General features: G+C 46.4%; 2 protein-coding genes across 6 annotated transcripts in view; both read right to left on the minus strand.

Annotated features, from left to right (window-relative positions):
• Positions 1 to 8,398: 8,398 nt before the first annotated feature.
• On the minus strand, positions 8,399 to 11,575 carry MLNR (motilin receptor; the record flags this gene model as incomplete). Its single annotated transcript, XM_084491399.1, has 2 exons — positions 8,399 to 8,827; positions 10,798 to 11,575. 2 exons carry the CDS (start codon positions 11,573 to 11,575, stop codon positions 8,529 to 8,531), a joined length of 1,077 nt encoding a protein of 358 aa, XP_084347525.1. The 3' UTR covers positions 8,399 to 8,528.
• A 259-nt stretch (positions 11,576 to 11,834) lies between these two features.
• FNDC3A (fibronectin type III domain containing 3A) overlaps positions 11,835 to 24,744 on the minus strand; it is a 115,149-nt gene continuing 102,239 nt past the window's right edge. For all 5 annotated transcript variants that reach the window (XM_084504988.1, XM_084504987.1, XM_084504986.1 and 2 more), the window contains 6 exons: positions 24,010 to 24,159; positions 23,631 to 23,914; positions 21,458 to 21,667; positions 20,380 to 20,546; positions 19,627 to 19,754; positions 11,835 to 14,294 (listed from right to left, as the gene is read on the minus strand). In XM_084504988.1, coding sequence (XP_084361114.1) covers positions 13,980 to 14,294; positions 19,627 to 19,754; positions 20,380 to 20,546; positions 21,458 to 21,667; positions 23,631 to 23,914; positions 24,010 to 24,159 — 1,254 coding nt within the window. In that variant the 3' untranslated portion in view covers positions 11,835 to 13,979. The remainder of the gene's footprint in view (positions 14,295 to 19,626; positions 19,755 to 20,379; positions 20,547 to 21,457; positions 21,668 to 23,630; positions 23,915 to 24,009; positions 24,160 to 24,744) is intronic.

Consider the following 24,744-nt stretch of genomic DNA (forward strand, 5'->3'; position numbering starts at 1 on the left):
TGGCCCCGAGTCGCAGTGAGGCGCCAGCAGTCGCCCTTCTCCAGATGCAGTGCGTGAGAGGCACCACGCAGCCTGCTCTGCGGGCATCTGGTGATGCTCTCCCATCACTGGACTCGAAGAAAATGCCACTACTTTGTGTTTAGATCTGGTGGGTGACAGAAAGCCTGCTCCTGAAGCTTTGTCTTTCAAAACATCCTTTGGAAGCTGTCACTTCTGATTGTCATGTCACTTGGGTTCTTGGACCTCTGACATGTTTCTGCCTGTGAATGAATCACACCGTGTCTTCAGTGCTACAAAAGCATGCAATTGTCTTGTTTCATGAGCTTAAGGATTTTATTCTTCTGTCCTTCTGTGTAATAGCCACGCAATGTAACAATGTTTTCTGTGTTTCCTTGGCATTTCCTGAGCTCTTTTCCTGGCCTTTTCTGTTGCTTCTTGTATCACCACCAAAATATTTTGACACCCTCATTGTGAAAGTTTCCAGGCTCCTCGTTGCCACCCGCTTACATACATTTTGGGGTTGATTTGGAGAGAAAAGTTATTCCTGCCTCCCAGTCACCTGCTTTGCAGCATCTCTGCATCTCTGCATTACAGGTTTTAGATCCTTAAGCGTGGTTTCTTGCACTGCTATTAACTCTCTTAATGCAGGTGACGTTGCACCAACCCCAGAGTCTTAGCTGTGGTGTAATTATCTACAGGGAAGATGATCATCTGTTTCAGGATTAGTAAGAAGGGAGTCCCTCGGAAGAGCATCCTGTGTTCAATTTGTGCCATTTGGGGTCTGTTTATCTCCGGTAGCTCCTTCAGGACCCTTGATTGGCCTTCTGGATTTAAAAACAAAAAGCAATCAAACCACCACCACCACCAAGCCCTCTTCTTGGAAAGTTTTATCAAAGTGAGCTGTTGAACATCACAGGAACACAGACAGGCCCTTCAGTTCCTATAGGAGATGCCTGCTGTTTGTTTGCATCGTGCAAATAGAACAAGCTTCTCTTTCATCTCCGCAAGCCGTGGGGAAGGAGTTTCTGCTGGTGATACAGATTTTGACAGCTCATTAGGAGAAAGCTTTTGCGCTGCTGTCGGGCAAAACCAGACGCACCCTGCAGCCTCATCAGTCTGCTGGGGATGAAGAAATATCTGTTAATCTAATCATTAAAATTACATCAAGTAAGCAAACGACCAGGAATTAATGCCATTAATTAAAACAAGAGGAAGCTGATGCCATCTAGCAAGATGGCAGTCTCTTCATGCCAAAGCTTTGCTTTAAGAAGGAGCTGCACGCATCTCTTAGGGGATAGGGTCTTGCTTATGGGCAGAGACACCCACTGCAAACCAGCTCAGCCACGGCTTGGCACCCCGATGGGATGTGAACCTGGGAGCTCTGGCTCTCCAGACGTATGGAGCTGAGTCCCAGGCTTATGTGAGCTAATCCCACATGCCCATGCACTGGCTGTCTGCAGTAGCCACAGATTTAGTTGCCCAGAACTTATTTATTCAGGAGCTGAGGAATGAACACTTGTTTCACCAAGCCATACTAACCTTCTGCATCTCGTTTAAGCACACATTTAAGCATTTGAAGGCCTAAGGTTCCTTCAAATTTTTGCGTGTGCATACAGACATGTGCACATGTGCAGTGAAAAGAGAACAAGAATCCACTGGGGCATTGCTACGGTGCCTTGAAGCTGTGATGCTGACGAACACAAACCCACTTTTAAATCGCAAACACTCAGTGATATCCTATTAAAACGTCAGGATGGGATTTCACCTTACAAACTACGGCTCAGGAAAGGGTATGAATACGTCTCCCACAGTGGCATGGCAAGAGAAACGGCTGGCATAATGGCAAACATTGGCCAGGTGTTTTATTTTAAGGTGATATTTGTCTAACTCCGGTGCAGATAACGGCCTGGCTACTGCACAAACAGAACCTGTAGAAATAGCTTGGAAAAGACAAGTGCCTGCTACTTTGATAGAGCAGATGCTGGAGTGTGGGCACGGGAGAGGGAGGTATCTGGAGCGTGTGGTGGCTTGAATTTTTCCCCAATGCATAACATCATTTTTCCTTCTTATGTGATTCCTTTGGCTGTTTGGCCCCGTGCTTCAGTGACAAGGAGGAAAGAATTTGGTTTTGTTCTCCTCTTTAGAAACAAATGCAGCATTCCCAGAGCCCCAACTCAGGTGAACTGCGTTTGACATTTCCAGCTGGAGACAGCCGGCTCCTCGCACGCATACATATTTCGTGGGGCAGGAAGCATCTGAAAAGAAGGAAATGAAAAGAAAATGGAGTCTGGCTGTCATGAGCTCCTGAGAAGAGCTCTTGTTTCTCACCAACAGCTGCAAAAGGGATTCAGACCAACTCAGTGAAGAGAAAATACATAGAGGGAACAGAGCATTAGGGGAAGAAAGGGCTTGGGAGGGTCCTCAGCGTCCTTGGTTTTATGGCAGAGGCAGAAGCTAGGGCATTTTCTGTTGCTTTCAGGGACATCCTGGGATTGCCTGCAGCCTCTGCAGAGCTTCAGAGCACGGAAACGTCGCAGAGCAGGCAGGTGCTGCTTGTGGAGCTTCCCCAAACCCACTTAGCAGCAACGTAAGCATTTGCAGTCGTGGTGCTTTCACACCGATGGGCAGCGTGGCACCGCCTCACCGCTCTCTCACTCCTGCTTCTCGACAGAACGGGGAGAAAATATGATGGAAAAAGCTCGTGGCTGGAGATAAGGGCAGGGAGATTGCTCACCAATTACTGTCATGGGCAAAACAGAAACTCAGCATAGGGACATTAATAAGATTTATTGCCTCTCACTAACAGGCTAGAGCAGTGAGAGACTAAAACCACCTCCTGGCACCCCCAGCCCCCTGCTCCTGCGGGGGCTCTCCATGGGCTGCAGCCTCCTCCAGGCCACATCCACCTGCTCCACGGGGGGCTCCTCCACACATGGGGGGGCTGCAGCGTGGAGATCTGCTCCATGTGGGACCCATGGGCTGCAGGGGGACAGCCTGCTCCACCAGGGGCCTCTCCACAGGCCGCAGGGGAACTGCTGCTGCCTGCCTGGAGCACCTCCTGCCCTCCTGCTGCACTGCCCGTGTTTTTTTTTTTCTCCCTTCCTTCACTCTGCTCTCCCAGAGGCCCACCCAGTGTTGCTCCCTGGCTCAGCTCTGGCCAACAGCAGGTCCCTTTGGAGCCGTCTGGAGCTGGCTCTGATCTGACATGGGGCAGCTGCTGGGCTCTGCTCACAGAGGCCACCCCTGCAGCCCCCTGCTACCAAACCTTTGCCAAGTAAGCCCAGCACAAGTTACCTGGCACTACAGCAAAGAGGGACCTGGGCAGGCTGGAGAAGTGGCCCCACGTGAACCCAGTGAGGCTCAACAAGGCCAAGTGCAGGTGCTGCACCTGGGCCGGGGCAATCCTAGCCATGAGCACAGACTGGGAGAAGAGCTCACTGAGAGCAGCCCTGAGGAGAGGGATCTGGGGCTCTGGTGGCCAAAAAGCCGGGCAGCAGCCAGCAGTGTGGGCAGCAGGGCAGGGAGGGGATTGTGCTCCTCTGCTCTGCCCTCGTGAGGCCCCACCTGGAGTGCTGCGTCCAGGGAGGGTGTGGGGCTGGGAGAGCGGGGCCAGAGGAGGGCCATGAGGGTGGGCAGGGGCTGGAGCAGCTCTCCTGGGAGGGCTGAGGGGGCTGGGGGTGTGCAGCCTGGGGAACAGAAGGCCCTGGGAGACCTCACTGCGGTCTTTCAATACTTGAAGGAGGCTTACAAAAAGATGGAGAGTGACTCTTTGCTCAATCAGATAATGACAGGACAAGGGGGAATGGTTTTAAAGTAAAAGAAAGGAGATTTTAGATATTAGGAGGAAATTCTTCCCTCAGAGGGTGGTGAGGCCCTGGCACAGGCTGCCCAGAGAAGCTGTGGCTGCCCCATCCCTGGAGGTGCTCAAGGCCAGGCTGGATGGGGCTTTGGGCAACCTGGGCTGGTGGGAGGTGTCCCTGCCCATGGCAGGGGGCTGGGACTGGGTGGGCTTTAAGGTCCCTTCCAACCCAAGCTGTCCTATGGTTCTATGAAGGCATTTACTGTGGGGTGGACACACATCCATGACCTCTTCCCAACCATACAAGTGGGCTGAGGTACTCTCATCTGGAAACTCCCTCAGCCCCCAGTAAATATGGACACGGGGATGGGCATCACGGGCTGCCTGGAAGCAGCACCAGCTCTCTGGGTAGCAAAGGGAGCTGATCGTCAAGGAGGGAGCAAAGCCATGAAGTACCTGAAAGTTGCAGAGAAAAGGTTTGCTCCTTGGAGGAAGAATGCAAAGAGAAGGGTAAAATAATCTCAGGTACAGGCTGGTAAAATGGTCTTTACAGAAACTTTCTGGATGGGTTGCATTCACCCAGAAGAAAAGAACACACCTGGAAGCAAGCCGTAGCCTGAAAGAGCCTTGTAAGGTCTGGAGCTGTGCAGCTGCTTAGGAGATGTTGGAGGTGGTAAGAGGGATGCAAACCTCCAGGGGCTGTAAAGCACTTAAAGTGACGGTCAGAAGACATTGATTTCTGAACCGATTTAATCATAATTAATTTAATGAAGCTTATGGGTTACACTTCTCTCCTCAGGCATCCCTGTAAATGAAACACCTTGGTTGAAACCTACCAACGTCAGGTGCTGTTGTTTATCTTTCAGTTTTGTCACTCAGGCTTTGCATTTGAAGTCCTCAGCTTCAAATTCCCCTGGGGATTGAACACGGCTTTCACCTGCCTCCACATCTGCCTAAATCCCTAGATTTCTGTGTTTTAATCCATCTTTGTGCTGGGGCTGCAGGGCTGTTTCTCACCGACAGCTGCAGGAGGTGACCCACAGCTGGTTGTCTGCCGGGGAGCTCCTAGAGCGACGTCTGTTTTCTTTCCATCTTCTTCTTTTCACAGAAAGGAAAAGCAAAGAGGGTTAAGGAGTCAAGATGTGCCGCTCTGGGCTGAACCTGGCAGGGAGGCCACTCAGAAATCACGCACAACATCTGGGAGCGGGCCTGGGAGATCCCCAAATGCTTTGGGATCTGCTGGTACCAAGTGCCCACGAGGCTTAACTTCATCTCTGCCTGCCAGCTGCTCAAAGGCAAACCTCGCCCAGCCGCCGTGCTCTCTGCTGCTTCTCTCCTGTGCTGCAGGAAATCCTCCCCCAAGCCTGAGCACAGCGGCACAGGTGCCCAGCAGCACACTGTAGCAGCAAATCAGATTGCAAATTGCTCTCTAAAACACTGGGAGTGATCTGCAGATAACTCGTTTTAACACAAAACCGGCTTCTTTTGGTGAATTTGCTGTTCCTAAAGCAAACCCAAGGTGCTGCAGCAGGGTCTTCAGGGGCTTGCCAGGGTGATGCTCGATCAATTTAGCTAATTCAGAGCAGTTTGGGTCACGCCTGCACCTCTGTATAGCCAGCTCTTTTTCCACTTACTCTGCATAATCTTTTTTTTTTTTTTTTTTTTTGAATTGCAGACATGTCCTTAGGCTTTATGTTTCCTGTGGGAGCAAGGCCGCAACAGCACCAAATCCGATTTGAAGGGGACAGCTGGAGGGACAAAACACACGTCCCTGCATCTCTGTGATTCGCTGGGCCAGCTGCAAATTGCCTTTGGAGACAGCAGCGTTTTGGGAATATCAGAGCAACTTTGGAGGGTTTTGTTGGGATCGATTGCTCTGAGCACACCAAACATCTATGTAAAAGAGTGATAGTGCTTAGGCTCTGGTGCCCCTCTGGCTAGTTCTCTTTTTTTGGTTGTTTTGATACATTAAAGAGAAAAAAGGAAAAAAAAATAACCAGGCAGCTCCTGGCCCTGCTGAGCTTCTCCAGGTAGGTCCGTGCTGCTCCCCGGGCCCTTCACAGCACCGTGCTTTTTTCCTGGAAGGATCTGGGGAACCCAGTGCTGTCTGCTCTGGTTCTGGCTTTTTTGGAGTGGTGCCATTTGGAAACCGACGTCGAAAGGTTGTGATTCCTTGCAGAAGATGTGCTTGGAACAAATCTTCACACGACTTCCAAAGAGGCGTGAGAAAGGAAATTCTGGAGTGTTTATCTTTTGGTCATAAACCAGAAAGAAATGCAGAATTTCCTCGTGGACCAGAAGAGCTTGAGTTAAACCCGAGTGCCTCGTAACTTTGCTTTGCTGAGTGGGAAATAAATGAGCAATAAACCTTCAAGTGTCAACGTCCTAGAAGTGAAAGGGGACTCCCTTGTAGGGATTCCCAAGGAGAAGTGTATTTTATTTTAGAGTCAAGAAAAGGTGACATAACACCTTTATGAGCGGGGCTGAGACTTTGCTTTAGGCTGCAGCAATTCCGGGCTGGCCATTGACAGGAGGAGTTGCGTTTTGGTCTGCTGTGAGAAAAGCTTTTTGTGTGTTTAAAAATTAAGAATTGCCGTCCAGGTAGTTAGTTTTGGCTGAAGGTCTTTGTAAGTACAACCGTGCTCTGTAACAAGTCCCCAGGGGTGCCTGAGGGCTGTGTAGGATCACTCATTCCCCCCCCACGCACACATCTCAGCTCCTTGAAGGTTCCTGAGAAGCGGAGCACCTTGACGTGCTTTCTCTTCTCATCCATCTTCATGCTTTGTTTTCACATTCCCCTTCTTCTCTCTTTTAAAAGCTGTTCATCATCATCATCTGCGTGGGAAGGTGGTTCTGCACCTCTGTCCCACCTTCCTTTTTTATTTTATAGCCTGTAGGGGAAACTATCAGTGAAATATTTCAGGACAGCACAGCTGCACCTGAGCACGGAGTTGAAATAATGCAGCGCTTCTGGTTTACTCAGAGCATCCCCTCTTACTCGAGCCAGTGCTGACCGTCGCAGACGGCACTGCCAGGCCTGGTAATTCTGGGGAAACTCACCAAACTGCATTGATTTCTGCAGAATTTGTCCTGGTGGGGACAGAGCATTAATTAAAAGGCATTATAAGCTCACAAACGCGGCCTGCTGCGTGTGTTCTTCCACTAATCTTACCAGGGTATTTATAACGAGGACACAAATGATTTCCCCAGCAAACCAGACCATCTCCACGGAGCCTGCTGCAGGAAGCAGGAGGCTTCTGCTGCGCCTCTGAGACTGAGCAGGACCTTCAGCAGCTCGGGCTGGAGCTCCACGGGGCAGCAGGGGCAGCTGGGGGGTCCCCGATGAAGGTGGGGAGGTGCCAGCGCACCCCAAAACAAGGGGGCAGAGGGACCAGCCCCACTTCCATCGGGTTCAGCTTCCCTCTCTCCGCTCACCCCTCGTGCTGGCCATCTTGCACAATGGCTTGTGCTGAAACTGGTGTCAGGGGAACATTTCCATCCTCGTTAGACAGAAAAATAAAACGGAAAAGGCACTGCCAGCAGGCCACGGGCACGCAGAGAGGCTGCGTGGCCACGTATCGGCGTGACAAAGGTTTGTTTTTCTATTTTTTTTTTGTTTTCCCTCTCCATCTGCACGCACAAAATGCCAGCTGTTGGTTTATTTTAACGTAAGGTTTTAATGAGGAGCACCGCCCGGCAAGAGCAAACCAACCCAACCCAACCCCTGCAGGCTGACAGGAGGGGAATGCCGCGCGTGTGTGCAGCGAGCTGGGCGCTTCTCTGCCTTCCGATGTTTTATTCAGTGCCTCAGAGCTGTGAACTGCTAACGAAACAGTTTGGCCGTATTTTTGAGACTGGAGACGGCTTGGATCCAGCTCTGCTGTTTTGAGATCCCCGAGCTGGATGTTGAGTTCCCTCAGCGTTTTGGTGAACTCCAGCATACACTGAACACGTCGCGTGTTTGCACCACAGCCACGCTAATTAACACAGGTTAACGAGTTAGCAGAGGCGAGTGTGGCCGTACCACCAGCGATGCTCATGTGAGCACAGTCTGACTTCACCGATTTTTATTCCAGACTTATCTCACGACAGCCTGGAAGACAACTGGTCACGGGGCAAACCCCAGAGCAAACGGCACCGTAACTCCTTTAGAACCCCTCCTAGCGAGCGCTGGCCCTTATGGTGTGCAGTTTAACTTCGTATTTCAGCCCTCTGGGGTATTTTCAACCCTTTGGGGCAAAGCTAGCGAGCTGTTTTACGACCTGCAGCACAGCCTGGGTGCAGTCCAGCAGGTGGTGCGCAGCTCCTTTTGTGTCCCTCTCCTTATGAAAAAAAAAAACACTTTAAAATAGGAAAGGCTCTCCGGGAGTTGCTCCTTGCCTTGCAGTCCTCCATGTCAGGATATTTAGGGCATAACACAAATCGTAGAGAACACACGGGTTGAACAACACGGAGCAAACATAAAGCTCAGCTTTAGGGGTAACACACTCCAGCGTCCCCTCCCGTGCTCCCTTCCACGTGCCGCACGTCGCTCTCACCACCTCACGGTCCACGCTCGCTGCGTTAGCAAGAAACGCACGCATTTCAAAACACAAAGCGCTATAAAACACCGCAAGCCCTGCCAGCCGTCCACCCTTCCTGGCCCCGCTGTGAAAAGGAAGCGCCTTTCCTTCGCAGGGAATGTCTCCAAAAGCCGGGCGTCTGGGGTGCAGCCCCAGGGGCCGGCCCTTCACTTGTTTCTCGTGCTCGTGCTGGATTCGGTGTAGCCTCCGGCCTCCTTGGTGATGGTGAAGGCCCTTTCGGCGGAGCGGTGCGGCAGCAGCAGCTTGTAGACCGCCGCCCGGTACTTCTTGGAAATGAGGTTGTAGAGGATGGGGTTGATGGAGGCGCTCAGGTAGAAGAGCTGCAGGGCGAAGACGTTGAAGTACTGGGAGAAGAGCATCATCCTGGTGTCCTGGGTGTTTATGAAAATGATCCTGCCAATGTGGAAAGGCAACCAGCAAATTATAAAGGCCAGAATCACCACAGCTACAAGACAAAACAACACGTGCAAGAGTTAAGGAGCGAGTTAACTTATCAAGCTCTACGTCACGCGGCTGCTTTTGGAGGTTTTTCAAGCGGGTACGAATGAAATAGAGAAATAAATAACCCCGAGCTGAGAACGGGAACAGCATCGGGTCCAGCAGTGAGCCTTTGGATTAAAAGGCAACTGGCAAGATCCGACAGCTGAACTCCGACAGCTGAGTTTGCCGAGAGGAATGTAAACAGCTGTAAGAGCACTGTAACATCTGGGCAGCACGGCCAGCACAGCAAAGATTCCCCTCGGCACCGACTGCACTGCCATGTGTGTGGTAGGAAAGGGAAAATGAAAGCCTGAGCAAGGAGAGGTGCCTTTGAGGAAGCACCGAGCAGACTGCCCCGTACAGAGGCTGCTCCTTTTGCACCCATGTTGGTGTAAAATGCTGCAGGCTCAGAGCTGTTACAGGGGAAGCTCAGACATCCCAGCTCCCACTGTGTGAAGACCCTACTGTGTTAATCTGACTCATTTTTCCCCCTAAAACTCCTACGTGTAGCCCTGGACAGTTACAGCTGCAGATACTGCCCAGGTGTGTCTCTAGCTTGAGGCACTCCAGCTATTCCCGTGGTCTTCCTAACACAACACCTTTAAAAGGTGCTTCAGCACCTACAAACCTTCTTGCCATGGCCACGTAGCTGGAGCAGGTGGGGAAGAACCAAGTAAGCCTAAGGTTTAAAGGGTCACCTGTGAGGTAACGTGTTTCTCAGCACTGATTCTTACAAAATAAAGTAGTGCGTCCACATTTTCAATTATTTTTGCTTATAAATGCACATAAATAAAACAGATAAGCATTTGTGGAGGATCCTTCATCTTTCTCAGAGCTTAGAAAAAGCAATATAGGCAAAGCGAGTTTATGCCTGGAATAATACATCAATGGTACCTGCTCCTTTGAGAAAAGTAACTATCTTCATATCAATATGTATATGTAGGATATATAGACATACAGAAATAAATGCCTTTCTTTTGCTGAAAATGGGAATGGCATCAAGTCCAATTATGAGTCTTTGTATTTGGACGTGTGTGTTTCTGTACTTTCTGCTACTCTATTTCTGCCCAGCATCCTTGGTATGAGAAAGCTCCCAAGGAGATCACAAAACCCTTCCCACCGGTGAGCGAGCAAGCAGGGCATTTTATTTCAAGCTCGTTAATCAACAATTAGGTTAATTTTGTGTGTGTGTGTGAGATCAGTCACTATCTACAAACTTTGCAGTCCCTGACTGGATCGGGACCCCCAGCTTCCCAGCATCTAACACTCATTCAACGAACACGAGCAAGAAAATGAATGAAGAGCTGAGTGCTGTGCATCAGCAGGAAGAGCTTCGGTGCAGTGCCACCTGTTTGGAAACAGCCCCGAAGGGTTTAATGCCGGTCTGCAGCCTGCCTGAAAATCCCACTGAGTAGAAAATCCCACTGACTTTTTATTTTATTTTATTTTCAGAGGCAGAAATTTGCCAGCAGGAGGTGGCTGGGACTGCTGGGATGCTGGGTTTTCTGAAGTGGCAGACCACCAAGAGCCTCGTATGCAGTAAAATCCCCCCCCCCCCAAAAGGTAATATCTTTAAAAAAAAGGGGTATTTCTGTGGAGCCAGCGTAGCTGCTGGCTGTGTGGTGTCAGAGAGTGGCACCCCTGGAGTGCACGGCTGGGCACCTGGGCTGTTCTCCTGCATTCCCTCTGCCCTGCATGGGGTCCTGTGGATGTTTTAGCCCTGTCCCTAAAACATCCTGTCCCTAAAAGATGAGCACGGCCCCAAATTCTTCCCCCTGCCTCCCCACCTGCTGCGGTGCCCAGATGCTGCTGGTGAGGCGTGTGGGGGCCCTCTGAAGCCGAGCAGCCCCCAGATGGGCAATTTATGGGAAAAAAAACGGGGAAGGGGCTGCCAGAGACAGCTCCTGCGTGCCATAGAGGGTCTGCGGGACTCACCCAGGATCTTGACGGTCTGGCGGTGTCCCCGCTCCCTCAGGGCCGCGCTGGGGCCCTGCAGGCGCCCCTTGCTGCGCCACAGCTCCCGGCCGATGAAGCCGTAGAGGACGTTGAGGCAGAGGACGGGCAGGACGAAGTAGGAGGTGGTGACCCAGAACATGGTGGCCAGCAGGCCGGACTCGAGGGCCTGCGGGGTGGGCTTGCACTCGCGGCCGAAGTCGGTGCGGTTGTCGGGCTGCTCGACGCCCACCAGGAAGAAGAAGGGCCCGGCCGAGAGCAGGGCGAAGGCCCAGAGGGCGCCGATGACGGCCTTGACGCGGCGCTTGGTCACCACCACCTTGGCCTTGAGGGGGAAGCAGACGGCGAGGTAGCGCTCCACCGTCAGGGCGGTGATGTGCAGGATGGTGCAGTAGGTGCAGCCCTCGCTCAGGTAGTGCGAGAGGCGGCACAGCAGCTGCCCGAAGATCCAGGGCCGCGAGCGCCACAGGCGGTACAGGTCCAAGGGCAGCCCCAGCAGGATGAGCAGGTCGGACACGGCCATGCTGCTCAGGTACAGGTTGGTGGTGGTCTTCATGGCGCGCTGCCCGCACACCACCAGCACCGTCAGCACGTTGCCCACCACGCCGAGGGCGAAGAGCCCGGCACACACGGCCGTCACCGGGATCAGTGCCCTCACCGGCAGCGCTGAGCACAGCCGCTCGTCGCACGGCTGCCCTGGCCACGGCGCCTCGCCATGGCTGCCATTCCCCTCGCCACCCCACACGGGGGCTGCCGCCATCTCAGCCCCTCTCCTCCTCCTCCCCCTCCTCCTTCTCCTCCTTCTCCTTCTCCTCCTTCTCCTTCTCCTTCTTCTCCTCCGCCGCCTCTCGGAGCCGGGCCCGCCCCGGCCCCCGCCCCGCAGGGAGGCGGCTGAGGGCGGGCGGCAGCCGCCGCGGCGTGGTTGGAAGGGGACTCGGGGACAACGACAAAGAATGAGGCTTTTCTTTTATTATTATTAATTTTTTTTTTTCCACAGATTTGAAAGATAACTCTGCTACATCGTTTTATTTTTTATTTTTAATGCATTTCCTAGGAGGCTAGACAGTTTTCGGCCTCGTGGAGCCCGACGCTTTACAGTTGCAAAGTGATATGTTTGGTAGTGTATCTATAACGTCTTAAAAAGTTCATTTTTTTTTCTTTTTTCATTTTTTTTTTTTTGGAATGTACAGTATATGAGGTAAAATTAAGATTACATTAAAAACCTGTCTTCAGTGCAGTAATGCGCACTGAGGCTCAAAATGGCAAATACGCTAGTAAATGACTATCAAAAATAGGAGCTCATTTGAATTTTACTATGAAAAACACAAAGCCACCGCAGGCGACCTGCGGCGACAAATCTTACCGCTTTTGAGACATTCAACCGTTAAGAAATCTCTGGGCTTATTACACTCAAACCTCATTTGTACTGCCAAACATGGCACTTTTACCAAGGTTTTCTAGAAAACACCTGTTAGCACTGTAGCCTGTGGGAAGGAATCGGCCCATACAGAAAAATGACAAATCGGAAAGGAAATGTAAACATACAGTACAAAGACAGATCATCCTCGCCACTCGGAGGCCAAGTTCTTCGCCATTTCTTTTTTTTTTTTTTAAAAAACAAAACTCAGCAACATTTTTTTTTTCTACAGCACAGATCATTGGACGTATAAACAATTACAATACATGCCCGTTATAGGAGAAATTCTTCAGAGATCTTCAAAGCACAAGACAGAGGTTCCTTTTTTATTATTATTAAGACCGACAGAAGTGTTTAATACCATTAAAAATGCTAAACTGAACACAACTAGAAGTCATTAATGATCCACTATCTCGTAACTCAAATAAATTAAAAATAGCTAATTACAAAGTGTATAACAAATAACGTAAGTGTGATGAGACAAGAATTTGTTTAAAGATAGGTTCACTACAAGCTTTGTGTCACTGGCAATCATTGACATCTAGCAAGATGTTCAATGGAATACTTGATAAAATTCAGTCTGGTCATTCAAGAACTCACAAATGCAAGCTCACAAAACATTGATGAGTTATGCAATTGCAAAGTGCTCTAATGCAACATTAACTACATGCAATCAACAATTTGGTACAGTATCCAAAGAGACATTACATTAAACATTAGGATCTCAAGAAAAAGCAGCTTTAAGTTTTCTGGTGCAAATTACTACACTTCGTCTCTGATTTGGTGCCCCAAAGAAAGAAAGATAGATAGAAAAAAAAGAAAAAAGAAGAAAAAAAAAAGAAGGCAGTGCTCGATTCTGGTGGATATGGCAAGTGAATGTCAGGGGTAACAGCAAAAATTCAGTAATGAATTTTATCTCAAAGATCTATTAACTAGCCAAAATCAGAGGGCACAGACACCTGTATAAACTGCATCCGATCAAAGGTCAACTTCAGAAATGCATTTTTAAATTTACGTAACAAATCTAAAAAGTTCTCTCTCGCTCTCCCTTCTGTATTCGTAAGAAGTAAAAGAGGCATTTTTTTATGAGTAAACATCAAATCCTGGGGGCAAGATAAACCACTTGTGCCATCCCCTCGTAGTCTTCCAAAAACATCTACTTGCAGTGAAGAACTCCACATTTATCAGGTAAGAAGCTTCCTTCGTGCACACTCTTCCATCCAGTTTATTATTTGCTGCCTGAGAAAAGCCCCTTCTGTTTTTCATCATGAATCCTGCTTCCCAAATAATTAAGACAAATGAGGAGGTAGAAATACAGCGCTAAATTGCTTTCACAGCATCAGATTAATATTGTATACAGCACAAGTTTGTTAAGTGTAAGTTTTAAATGCGTTCTACACATTCTTCCCTGTTATGGTAGTAACCCTTAAAAGTGTGGGCCAGGTTTTTACACTTGAGTTTACTGATCAAACCCTTTTCATTTAAACACTGCTCGCCCCATATGAAGTTTGTACTGCAAGAAGGCATATTAAAAAAAGATTGTATTTCTGTGGCTTGCATTCTACTAACACGTGTCAGCCTATACCTACCAGTAAGCTTTTTAAAGTGGCTGAAAAGGTTTGCATCAGTCCCAATGCCGGTGCTAAATGCCTGTTTTTTTTTTGTAAAAGCAAGAGAACAGAATTATTTTTTAGATTATGAGAAAGTAAAATGTAATGGGCAGCATTCTAAAATAAATCTGTTTTCTTCACTTTATTACAAAGTACTGGATGATAACAGCGATCAGAATGGAAAAGATAGCAAAAAGTGCAAGAATGACAGCAGCACACACTTGGTCGCTCTGTGACCATTGTGTCCTTGTGGTTTGCACAGTGTCCTTGTTGGTGCTGGCCGGTGGTTCAGTCCTCTGAGAGATGAATAGCACTGGTGCGCTGTAGGGGCCTACCAGGTCCTGATGACCTGCTGCCTCCTGGCACTGGCGAATGGCACATGCACGAAAACGATATTCACAGTTCAGCTGGAGGCCTGTGTATCGGAACGACCAGTCCGGACCCTTGTAGATCTGTCGATAGAGAAAAAGGGATACATCAAGTAAAAATGCCACATGTACACATACATACCTCAGTATGCTCTTCTTTAGGGAGACAGGCTGAGAGAGCTGGGTTTGTTCAGCCTGGAGAAGAAAAGGCTCCAGGGAGACCTCATAGTGGCCTTCCAGTACCTACAGGGCGCTACAGGGAAGCTGGGGATGGACTCTTTGTCAGGGAGAGGAGTGATAGGATGAGGAGGAATGGCTTTAAACTAAGAGAGAGGAGATTTAGATCAGTTATAAAGAATAAATTCTTCACTCAGAGAGTGGTGAGGCCCTGGCACAGGCTGCCCAGAGAAGCTGTGGCTGCCCCATCCCTGGAGGTTTTCAAGGCCAGGCTGGATGGGGCTTTGAGCAACCTGGGCTGGTGGGAGGTGGGCTGGAACCAGGTGATCTGTAAGGCCCTTTCCAATTCAAGCCATTCTGTGATTCCATGGTAAAGGTAACTGTGTTTTCACCCATGCAAATAAAATCGTACAGAAAAGCTCACAGCTTAAATACCAGAAAGTCTGCAGTCTTTTTTCTGATGCACAGGAAGAGAACCACACGTTCTCTTACCGCATGATAAGGTCACACTAGCTAAACTCTTACAGAAGCTGCCACGTTGTAAGGTGTTTTAGTGACCACTTACAATGTAAATACCACACCAGTGGCTCTAATATCTGCTATCATATCACAGGATTTCAGGTAATTAACTACATCAAGCTGCTTCATTTATTAAGTCTAACAAATCCAACATACTTCGCTGTAGTTGAGTTACCGCGTGTAATTTACTGTAATTTAGCCCAGTAAGCCCTACATTGGGAAAGCTGCAAGGAGCCCTTCCTGTGATTCTTGATTTCGTCAGACCCCAAGACACAGATGACTTTTGTTGGGGTGTTCTCCATGGGTTCAGTTCAGGTTCAGTTCACAACTCTTCAGCACGGAGTGCCTAATGCAGTTAAATCTAAATGCTGGTTTCTGATTTTAATTAATTTGCAGCTATGCAAAGGCCCCGTAAAAGCTAATAAAATCCCATGCAGGCGCAATTTCTGTTAGTAGATGTATCAACAGGAACTAAGCTATTATGTGGGTAGCCTGGTAGAGTTTGATTTCCCTCTTCAAAACCCTTCATCTTTTTTTCTTTCCATTATCTGGATTTATTTAATTGGTAGCAGGATACGGAAATATCACATCAGTTGTTTTGCCCACAGTTATTTTATTGTTAGACAGCATTTCACAAGTGCAAACTGCCAACAATTCAATGAAAGGAGCAGGAAATCTGTTCTGATTTTGTTGCGTGAGGACTTATTGCTGTGCCTGTGGCTACTCGTGGACTCAGCCCTCCGACAGGCTGGCAGCTGAGCATTACTGGACTCTACAACTGGGGATTCTTGGAAAAAAGCTTTCCTTATCTCAAGAAATCGCTGGCACGGAGACAGGACAGGTCACTGGAAATGTGGCTTCAAGATTTTGCTAATTTATGTAGTGTATTTGGCAGTGAGCAATGAGACCACATGTACACATCCTACTCTGAGCTGAAGCTGGCCAGCATTGTGGTGGATAACAAAAAGGGCTTTGACAATGCTAACTGCAACAGGAGGGCTAAAGGACATATTGGTTCATTGCTTGATGAGGTTGGTCAACTCCCAAATAGGGATGAGTGTACAGTAAAGTCATTTAATGCCTTCTTTGCCTCTGTAACACCAATGATGGGCCCCGAGACCTCTGGAGCCTCTGGGTTGGAGGACTGCGACCTGGGGAGTGGGAAGCTCCCGGCTGATGTTGAACCTGTTTGGGATTTGCTGCTCCAGCTGAACGCCCACAGCCTATGGGCCTGATGGGATTCATGCCAGGTACTGAAAGAGTTGCCTGGTGTTACTGTGAGACCTCTCTCAGGTATTTATCGAGGGCTGTGGGAATCTGGAGAGGCCCTGGCTGACTGGAAGAAAGAGGACCCTGCTGATCACAGGCCTCTCGGTCTCACTTTGGCACCTGGTAAAATTATGGAGATTATTCTGGGAGTTACCCACCTACTGGATGGATGGATGGATGGATGGAAAGCAGCAGAGTTGTTTTTTTTTCTATTTGTCTCAAAAAGTTGTAGTAAATGGGGGTAACGTCAGGCTGGCGGCCAGCCACTGCTGGGGTTCCCAGGGCCCTATTTTGGGGCCAGTTCTCCTCAGTGTTTTCAGGAATGACCTGGACACAGGATTTGAATACACGCTAGGCAAGTTTGTGGCTGATATGAAATTGGGAGGAGTTGCTGATTCCCCTGAGGGTAGGGAGCCCCTACAGAGAGAGGGCTCTTCATGAGGGGGAGCAGAGAGGGAGGTACTGATCTCTCTCTGGTGCCTGGTGATGGTTTAATTTAAGTTGTCCTGTGTGGAGTTGGACTCTGATCCACATGGGTCCCTTCCAATTCAAGACTTTCTAATGAATCTCTGTTTTACCCTAGCTACAGCTACGCCAGCTGGCATGGGGTACTACCCTCAGCACAGTGTCTCCCGTGTTTTGCCTCAAGTTACCCCCCCTTGGCAGGGGTGCTGGAACTAGATGACCTTTAGGATCCCCTCCAACTCAAACCATTCTATAATTCCATGAACGTATAGCATTCTATTCTAATTCTACCTCAAATTAGCTTGCTGGGGTATTTACAGGATTGTTTCATAACCCCTTTAAGGGCCTGAATGATGTATACAGCTCAAATAGTGGATTGTTAATGCTTTTTGTCTGAAACGTGTTTGGAGCAATGACACAAGGAACTCAGCTGCCTGATCAGGGGGGAGAAGAGAGTTACATTTTTGCAGGGAAATGGTAGTAAGCACCATAAAATTGATGTCCCTCCAAGAGGCAGGTTAGTTTTTGTCCATGTCAGAGAAAACTCTCACCACGATGTTTAAGTACCTTAAGGGCTGTTTGTGTGGTGTTTACTTCTTGACTACTTCAATATAAATTTCTGCAAGCTGCTCTTCTCATTTTACTGCAATTTATTGTGCTAACCTCTTCTGGAGAGCCAAAAGGAATCACACACCTCATTCTATTTTATTTCCAGACTTCAACTGTAACCTTTAGCTTTTTGTCCATCTCATTTGCCAATGCAAGGAGCTCATCAAAGCATGATTTGAATCCATTTCTAGAAGCAAGCATGCCGACTGCACCCTGCTTATATATGTAATGTTGCAGTTGCAATTTTCAAGTTCCAGTAAAGAATATTTACATGGCAAGATAACAAACACCTTGGATTACAGTTCAGCTTAGACTGAAAAACTTAACAAATGGACACAACAAACACAGCACTACACTACAATCACACAATCATCTAGGTTGGAAAAGACCTTCAAGATCAAGTCCAAACATCAGCCTGACCTACCATGTCTCATCACACATCTCTCACAAACCTCCAGGGCTGGGGACTCCACCACTTCCCTGGGCAGCCCATTCCAATGCTTGACCACCCTCTCTGTGAAGAAAATTTTCCTAATATCCCATCTAAATCTCTCCTGGCACAACTTTGAAACTGTCTCCTCACATCCTATCACTTGTCACCTGAGAAAAGAGACTGACACTCTCCTCACTGCAACCTCCTTTCAAGTAGTTGTAGACAGAGATAAGGTCTCCCCTCAGTGTCCTCTTCCCCAGAAGTTATGATATATGAAAATATTAAGGCCTATAATCTACCAAAGCACAGGCAACACTTATTTAATATTGGCCTATAATAAAATTATAACATATCAGAACTAATTGTGCTTCCTTTCTGGAAGGAAACCTGCTCGCTTAATAGTGTGAAACAGAATTTAGAAGCCTAATTCCATGTCAATTATCAGGCAGTTTATAAGGAAGCTAAATAAGCACCGCACAACCCCTTTTAAATGCAGACTAATTTGTAATTTGGTATTTCAGACTGCATCTTTGGATAGTCTGAAAACTGAAATCAACACACACTCTCAACTGCTTGACCCTGGAAGTTACAGCATGCCCTACTACTGAAATCTGCTGGTAAGAAATTAATAACTGAGTTATACAAAAAAACAAGCATTTCTACACCTGAATGTTTACTCTGCATAACTAGGGGTCTTTCCCATCTGCAGTTCTCTACAGAGAAGTGGGATTTACAAAATCAGACCTTTCAAAATACTGCTTAGCATTTTCAAAGATTTCTTAGTGCAATTATAACTTTTTTTTTTTTTTTTCTCTCAATTCTGTATGGTTTGCTGTTTTTTCTTTTTGCCTGTTCTTCCCATTAGCAGACAACTTCCTCACCACTTGAGGTGTCAAGCTGTATTTAGCAAACATCAGTATTACCCAGAGAGGCTGCAACTTACTGCCATATTTATATTACTCATATCCCTTTAGTGTATGAGAACAGTTTTAGGAGACACTACCTTATATTATTTACTAAAAAAAAAAAGCGATGTGGCAAGAGGTTGGTAGCAGGGGGCTGCAGGGGTAGCCTCTGTGAGCAGAACCCAGCAGCTGCCCCATGTCAGATCAGAGCCAGCTCCAGATGGCTCCAAAGGGACCTGCTGCTGGCCAGAGCTGAGCCAGGGAGCAACACTGGGTGGGCCTCTGGGAGAGCAGAGTGAAGGAAGAAAAGAAAAAAACAACGTGACATCAGCTTGGAGAGAGGAGTGAGACCCAGCCCTGCAGACAGACCCCAGGGCAGTGCAGCAGGAGGGCAGGAGGTGCTCCAGGCAGGCAGCAGCAGTTCCCCTGCGGCCTGTGCAGGGAGAGGCCCCTGGTGGAGCAGGCTGTCCCCCTGCAGCCCATGGGTCCCACATGGAGCAGATCTCCACGCTGCAGCCTGTGGAGAGGAGCCCACGCAGGAGCAGGGGGCTGGGGGTGCCAGAATCCCATGGGAGGGACCCCACGGGGAGCAGAGGCAGGGAGGGACCGTGAAGGAGAGGCGGAGACGAAGCGTCAGGGACTGACCACAGCCCCCATTGCCCACTGTCCCCCTGCGCTGCTTGGTGGGAGGAGGTGGAAGAGGGTGGATGGGGTAAGGTGTTTTTAGCTTGGTTTTAGTCTCTCACTGCTCTAGTCTCATAGAGATAGGCAATAAATTATATTAATCTCCCAATGTTGAACCTGTTTTGCCTGTGATGATAATTGTTGAGTGATCTCCCTGTCCTTATCTCCACCCCTTCTGTTGTATTTTCTCCCTTTTTCCTGTGAGGAAGGGGTGTAAAAGTTCAGCTATGGTAGAGTGCAGCTGCCCAGCAGGGTAAAAACACCACACATGGTGACTAACACAATAACCTTAAATCTAAACTATTTATTGAAAACAGTAATTGAAGAAACATATCATAACTTAAACATAGCCTACCTGTTTGAATTCTGAGTCTTTTCCCACCATGACCTGAAGGCAGTAAATAACTGGATCACCCTTCATGGGCTGCAGAACCTCCCATGTGATTTCACACATATGATCGTTTATTCTCTCTATCCTTGGTGCTGAAGGAAGATCACAAAAGGAACAGCTAAGCTCTGTTTTTTGTCACTTAACATCACATTATCATGATTACTACAAAAAAAAAGTGCTGTTTTTTTTTGTCTTAGAGAAGCAAGAGATTCATATTCAAATGTATTTTTCCAATGTTTTCTGGAACAGACAAGTGATAATTGATCTCTTGCTAGTTTAAGTAACCTCTGACAGAAAGCAAGTAAAATTTGGTCACCACAAATGTGTATCTCATGCAAGAAAATGAGCTGCTATGCTTAAAATTATTCTAAACATGTCAAAGAGAATTGTGACCTTGAATTACACCAACAGCTTGGTCACTCTCTCTTGGTAAACAAGGATTCTAAGTATAAACCTTGTTATGTCAAAGTACTTATAAATCCCAAGTCCCTCATTTCTGGAGCTAATATTTTAGGCTTTAGGCAATTACATTAAAGGTGCGTCACCTCACAGTCTCTACCCACATTGTAAAAACAGCTTAGCATTCTACAGGTAACATAATACCACCACCAAATGTCCATCTTTCTAATCCGCACCCCATTCCACCCACCTTCAAAAAAACAAACCAAACCAAAACAACAACAAAATCAAAACCAAACCAAAACAAAACATCTTTACCTTTCAAGGCAGCTGGAACAGATTTGGGAGTAGTGAAAATATATTCTTGAGAAAGGGGACCTTCACCAGCTTCATTGCATGCCTGAATACAAAATTTGTATGACGTTGACTCACTGAGTCTTTGTACTTTGTATGTATGACATGGTCCTCTGTATAAGGATACAAACCTGAAAATGGAAAGGGTGGCTTATAGTAAATATAGAAAATGACTTATGAAGTAGTCAGATTGTCTTGTAATTTATGCCCATCATTTCCCAGAACCTAATGAGAACCCCCGAAATATTTCAGGCTTCAACAGTATTCTGTGATTCTGACACTATAAAACAATGAGCTTATTTTCCAGCATTAGGCTTTTGTTTCTCATGACTCAGAAATAAAATCTCTTTTTACCACCAAGTACTACAGGCTGCCTCTTGGCAAAATGATCCTAAGCACTTTCAGGCACCCTTTTCTGCTTGAAATGAGAAAGGAGATAGTAGTTCTCTCCCTCCCAATGAACTGTGTGTACTACTTTCCTTCTGCCATCTACTCTCCCAATGTCCTTAGCTTTTCAAAATTAGGCAGACTAGATTTTAGCTATCTACACTTAAGCAACTTTCCCTTACTACACTTAAACGGTCATGGGTCCAACCATCTCAGCTTACATCCTGATTTAACATGAAAGAAAAGATCCCTTAAAATGATAATTTGTACTATATCATGGCTTTATTTTCTACTAGAAATAACTGCATGTAAAGACAGCAGAAAAAGAATCCACTCCTTCCAATATCAAATATATCAAATTCACAAGACAGACTAAATACTATGACAAAATACTTAACGAAATGTAAGAGAAGAGTATGCTGCTATGAAACATTTAATTATACTCTCCATACTGAACTGTAAATAAAAAGCTATGAAGTTTTTAATCTTGTACTTCGCAGCACCGAACAGTAGAGCCCTTCTGCCTTGCCAGATGAGAACAGCTCTTACCTCTCTTCCAAATTAAGCAAAGCATATGGAATTTTGCCCTGTAATACAATTTCCAAGCACCAGGTGCCAATAATACTGAGCAGATTAAGGTGATGCCAAAACCAACCTTCCATTCTTATCCTCCATTTGAAGGTGGTACTGAATGGAGTCAGTTAATGCTTTTGCAGTTCCCTCTCCCCACTTCAGCTTGAGAGTCTGAGAACTGTATGCAGCACACTCCAGGCGAGGTGGATCCGGGGGAAGAGGCTTTGTTTTCAGCTTAATGGTGTGGCTGAAAGGACCTGCTCCAAGACTGTTTAGGGCTTGAATTCGTATTCTAGTATTCAAAGAGAAAGAGAATAAATCAGCTAGAAATTAGATCTTAGAAAGTAACTGGTTATTTCCACCATTCACATTCAGGAGAGCATAATGGTACTGTACAGACGTTACTTTCTATGAAGAAGAATTTTCTCAATATTATGCTCTGAAAAACTCTCATGAATATGCAGGAGTGTCGTTTTACTTGCCGCATCTTAAGGAGCTGGATTGATTCAAAATAAAATGTATTAGCATATTTGCATCATCCATGTTAGGGCAAAGATACAAAAGCTCTATCAGCTACTTCAGTAACGGTCCATCTTCCTGACCCTGCAAAGCCTTGTACCAAAATTTTTGATTGCTAAGAGCTACAGGATTGGTACTTCTCACCCTGGAGAGATGAGGGGAAGAAAAGAAAGCCCACCTCCAAATCCACAGCTTTGGCTATTCTATCAGGGGAGTTTGACGATGGCTACTGGAAAATTTAAGGGCTTTTTAGAACAGAGCAGACTTATGTGAAAATAAAGGGATGCTGTACAGCCACCTCTCTTACAAAATGCTGTTTTCACTGGTAACATTCCTCCAGGTGTCTGCAAACACACGCCACCTTGGGTCTGCTTGGAAATGGAGAGGGGTAATGAGAAGTCGAAGGACACATGACTGAGGGGTTTGTAGACCTTGAGATTCGAGGATAAATTTTACTTTTTTGGGGTACTCAATGGGAAACAATGCTTCTCTACAGATCTCACAGGTAGCCATAGATAGGAAAGTGTGTCTCATCTCAGTTTTTGAAGGCTAAGGTTTGCATGTCTAGTATCAGGTAGTATCTAGGTAACTGAGAAAAAGTAATCACGGTAATTCTATTCTGAAACAATCAACCACACAATGTCAAAACACTGGGACAGAAATGTGTGTGTAGGTTGTGGATAAATATTTCTCCTTCACTATAGTAATATTTAACATCATATTAATTTATTATAGCAGAGAACCAAGGTTAATATCTGCAGTTTTTTATTTGGACAAAGAGATCACAGTCCAAGATGTATTCTGTAGAAGCACTTTTATGGGGAGAAGCACAAAAGTACCTCTGCAGTGGAAGCTTCTCATTTCTCAGTTTGTTGACACTGAGAGCAACAGCTCTTCAATTTGCCAGCATTATTGCTAAGTAATTATGAGGCACACAAGAAGATTTTAGTCTTTCATTCAGCATTAAAAAGAAGCAAAAAATATTTAACATTAAGGATTCATAAAATTACGTACCCAGATGATACCCTCATCACCCTGAAATCAGTGTGAGCTTAAAGTCTGACTTCAGTAAGCCTGACTTTAAGTTTTAACACAGAGGATGCATGTTTCTAACAGGAATGGAGCATCCCTTCAGGCAGAATTACGGATTTCTACATTCATATCTTTCAGTATCTCTTACGTCAAACGTAAGGGATGATTTTGGTAACTGAAATTCTTCAATTAGATTTAAAATTGATTGTTAGATTTTCAAACCAATGTTCTTTATGCTGACTGCAACTCAAATACATGGTATTTCTGCAGAAATGACATTGCAAGATTTGATGAGCTGTTATTAGATCAGACAATCCAGTCAACAAAGACTGCACATGGTCCTTCCTTGGATGGGTTTTACCTTCACAAACAGATTAGAAACCATCTATCTGTAAAGGAACCTGTCCAAAAATGGTTATGAATCTGAACCTGTAACCTGAATTCAATTAAGCTGATGCATTAACAGATGCAACGAATCTACCACAATAACCAGATTAAAATAAAAACATTCTTGAAAGAAAATAAAAACAACATAGCTCATCTTTTTATGAAAGTCATCATTACAAAGCTTCCTTTTGCTCCATGGTTAGCTACTAATGCTACTCCAGGAGTAATGTGGAGAATGAAAAACTACACAGAAACAAACAAACAATCTGCTCTTGTGGGAGAAACAGCAGGCTTTCAAGTAGCTTTGCACAACATACCTGTAGGTTGTATCTGGCTGTAAGCCATCTATAAAATAGCTGAGAACCTTCCCGACAGTTATTGGTTGCTTATCTCCAAAGTCTATGCTGTAGCCAGTGATCTCAGATCCATGGTCGCAAGGTTTCTCCCAGCTTATAGCAAGGCATGTGGAAGGATAATAGTGTGGACTTTCCACTTCGTCTTCGCTTAGTCCCCGAAGACAAGTCACAACTGCAGGTACAGATGCTGGAGTCATACATGCCACTACTTCACTGAAAGGGCCTGCACCCGCAACATTCACTGCCTGCAAATGCAAAGTAGGCCATGTTTTTACAGCAGGGGTGATCTCCGCTTCCACATTTCACTAACGAGAGTTTTACGTTAGCTTTACATTTTTACCTGAACCCTGCAATAGTATATAGTGGCAGGCGAAAGTCCTTTCATTTCACAGTTGAGCCCAGGCCCGCAGTAAGAGATCTGCATGCATCCTTCCACACCGCCCCATTCCAGTCGGTATTCTGTTACATCAGCTCCGTTACTCACTGGAACCTTTAAAATGGACAAAAAGAAGTTAAATTCACCACATCTGTATTATTTTTTTCTATAAATCAACAGGATTGCAGGTAAAGTTTTGGTTTTGCTTTTTAAACAACAGTGAGGCAGAAAGGTCTGAACTTCACAGGAATGCTACCCTCTGATTTCCTTCCTCATTTTTAATTTAATACAATACAAATAAATCAGACCACATTACCAGCCTTGAGTCATCTATACGTTAAAAACACTACTTATTATTGCTGACCGATGTACACAAAGTAATTGTGATTTTAGTTGTGTTAATGCAGACATCATCTAGCATGCAGCATTTAGCTTAGAGACCTAAACAGCCGGTGGCACAAGATGGTGGTCTTGAGAGGGTAGAGTTCAAATCACGTATACCAGACATGTCAGAATAAGACATGAGATTACAGGAAGATATCAGTAGTCAATGAAGTGATAAAGAAAAAAAAAGCCAAAAACCACCCCCATATTAACAACAACAAAAAAAACCTAGATCATGAAGAAAACTGAAAGAAAATACTGTTGCTGTTTTGGGCTAACTATTCCAAGACAGCCATCCCACTGAGGTGCAAGATA

This window comes from Aythya ferina (genome assembly GCF_964211825.1).
Source record: "Aythya ferina genome assembly, chromosome: 1".
In the NCBI taxonomy this organism is placed as follows: domain Eukaryota; kingdom Metazoa; phylum Chordata; class Aves; order Anseriformes; family Anatidae; genus Aythya; species Aythya ferina.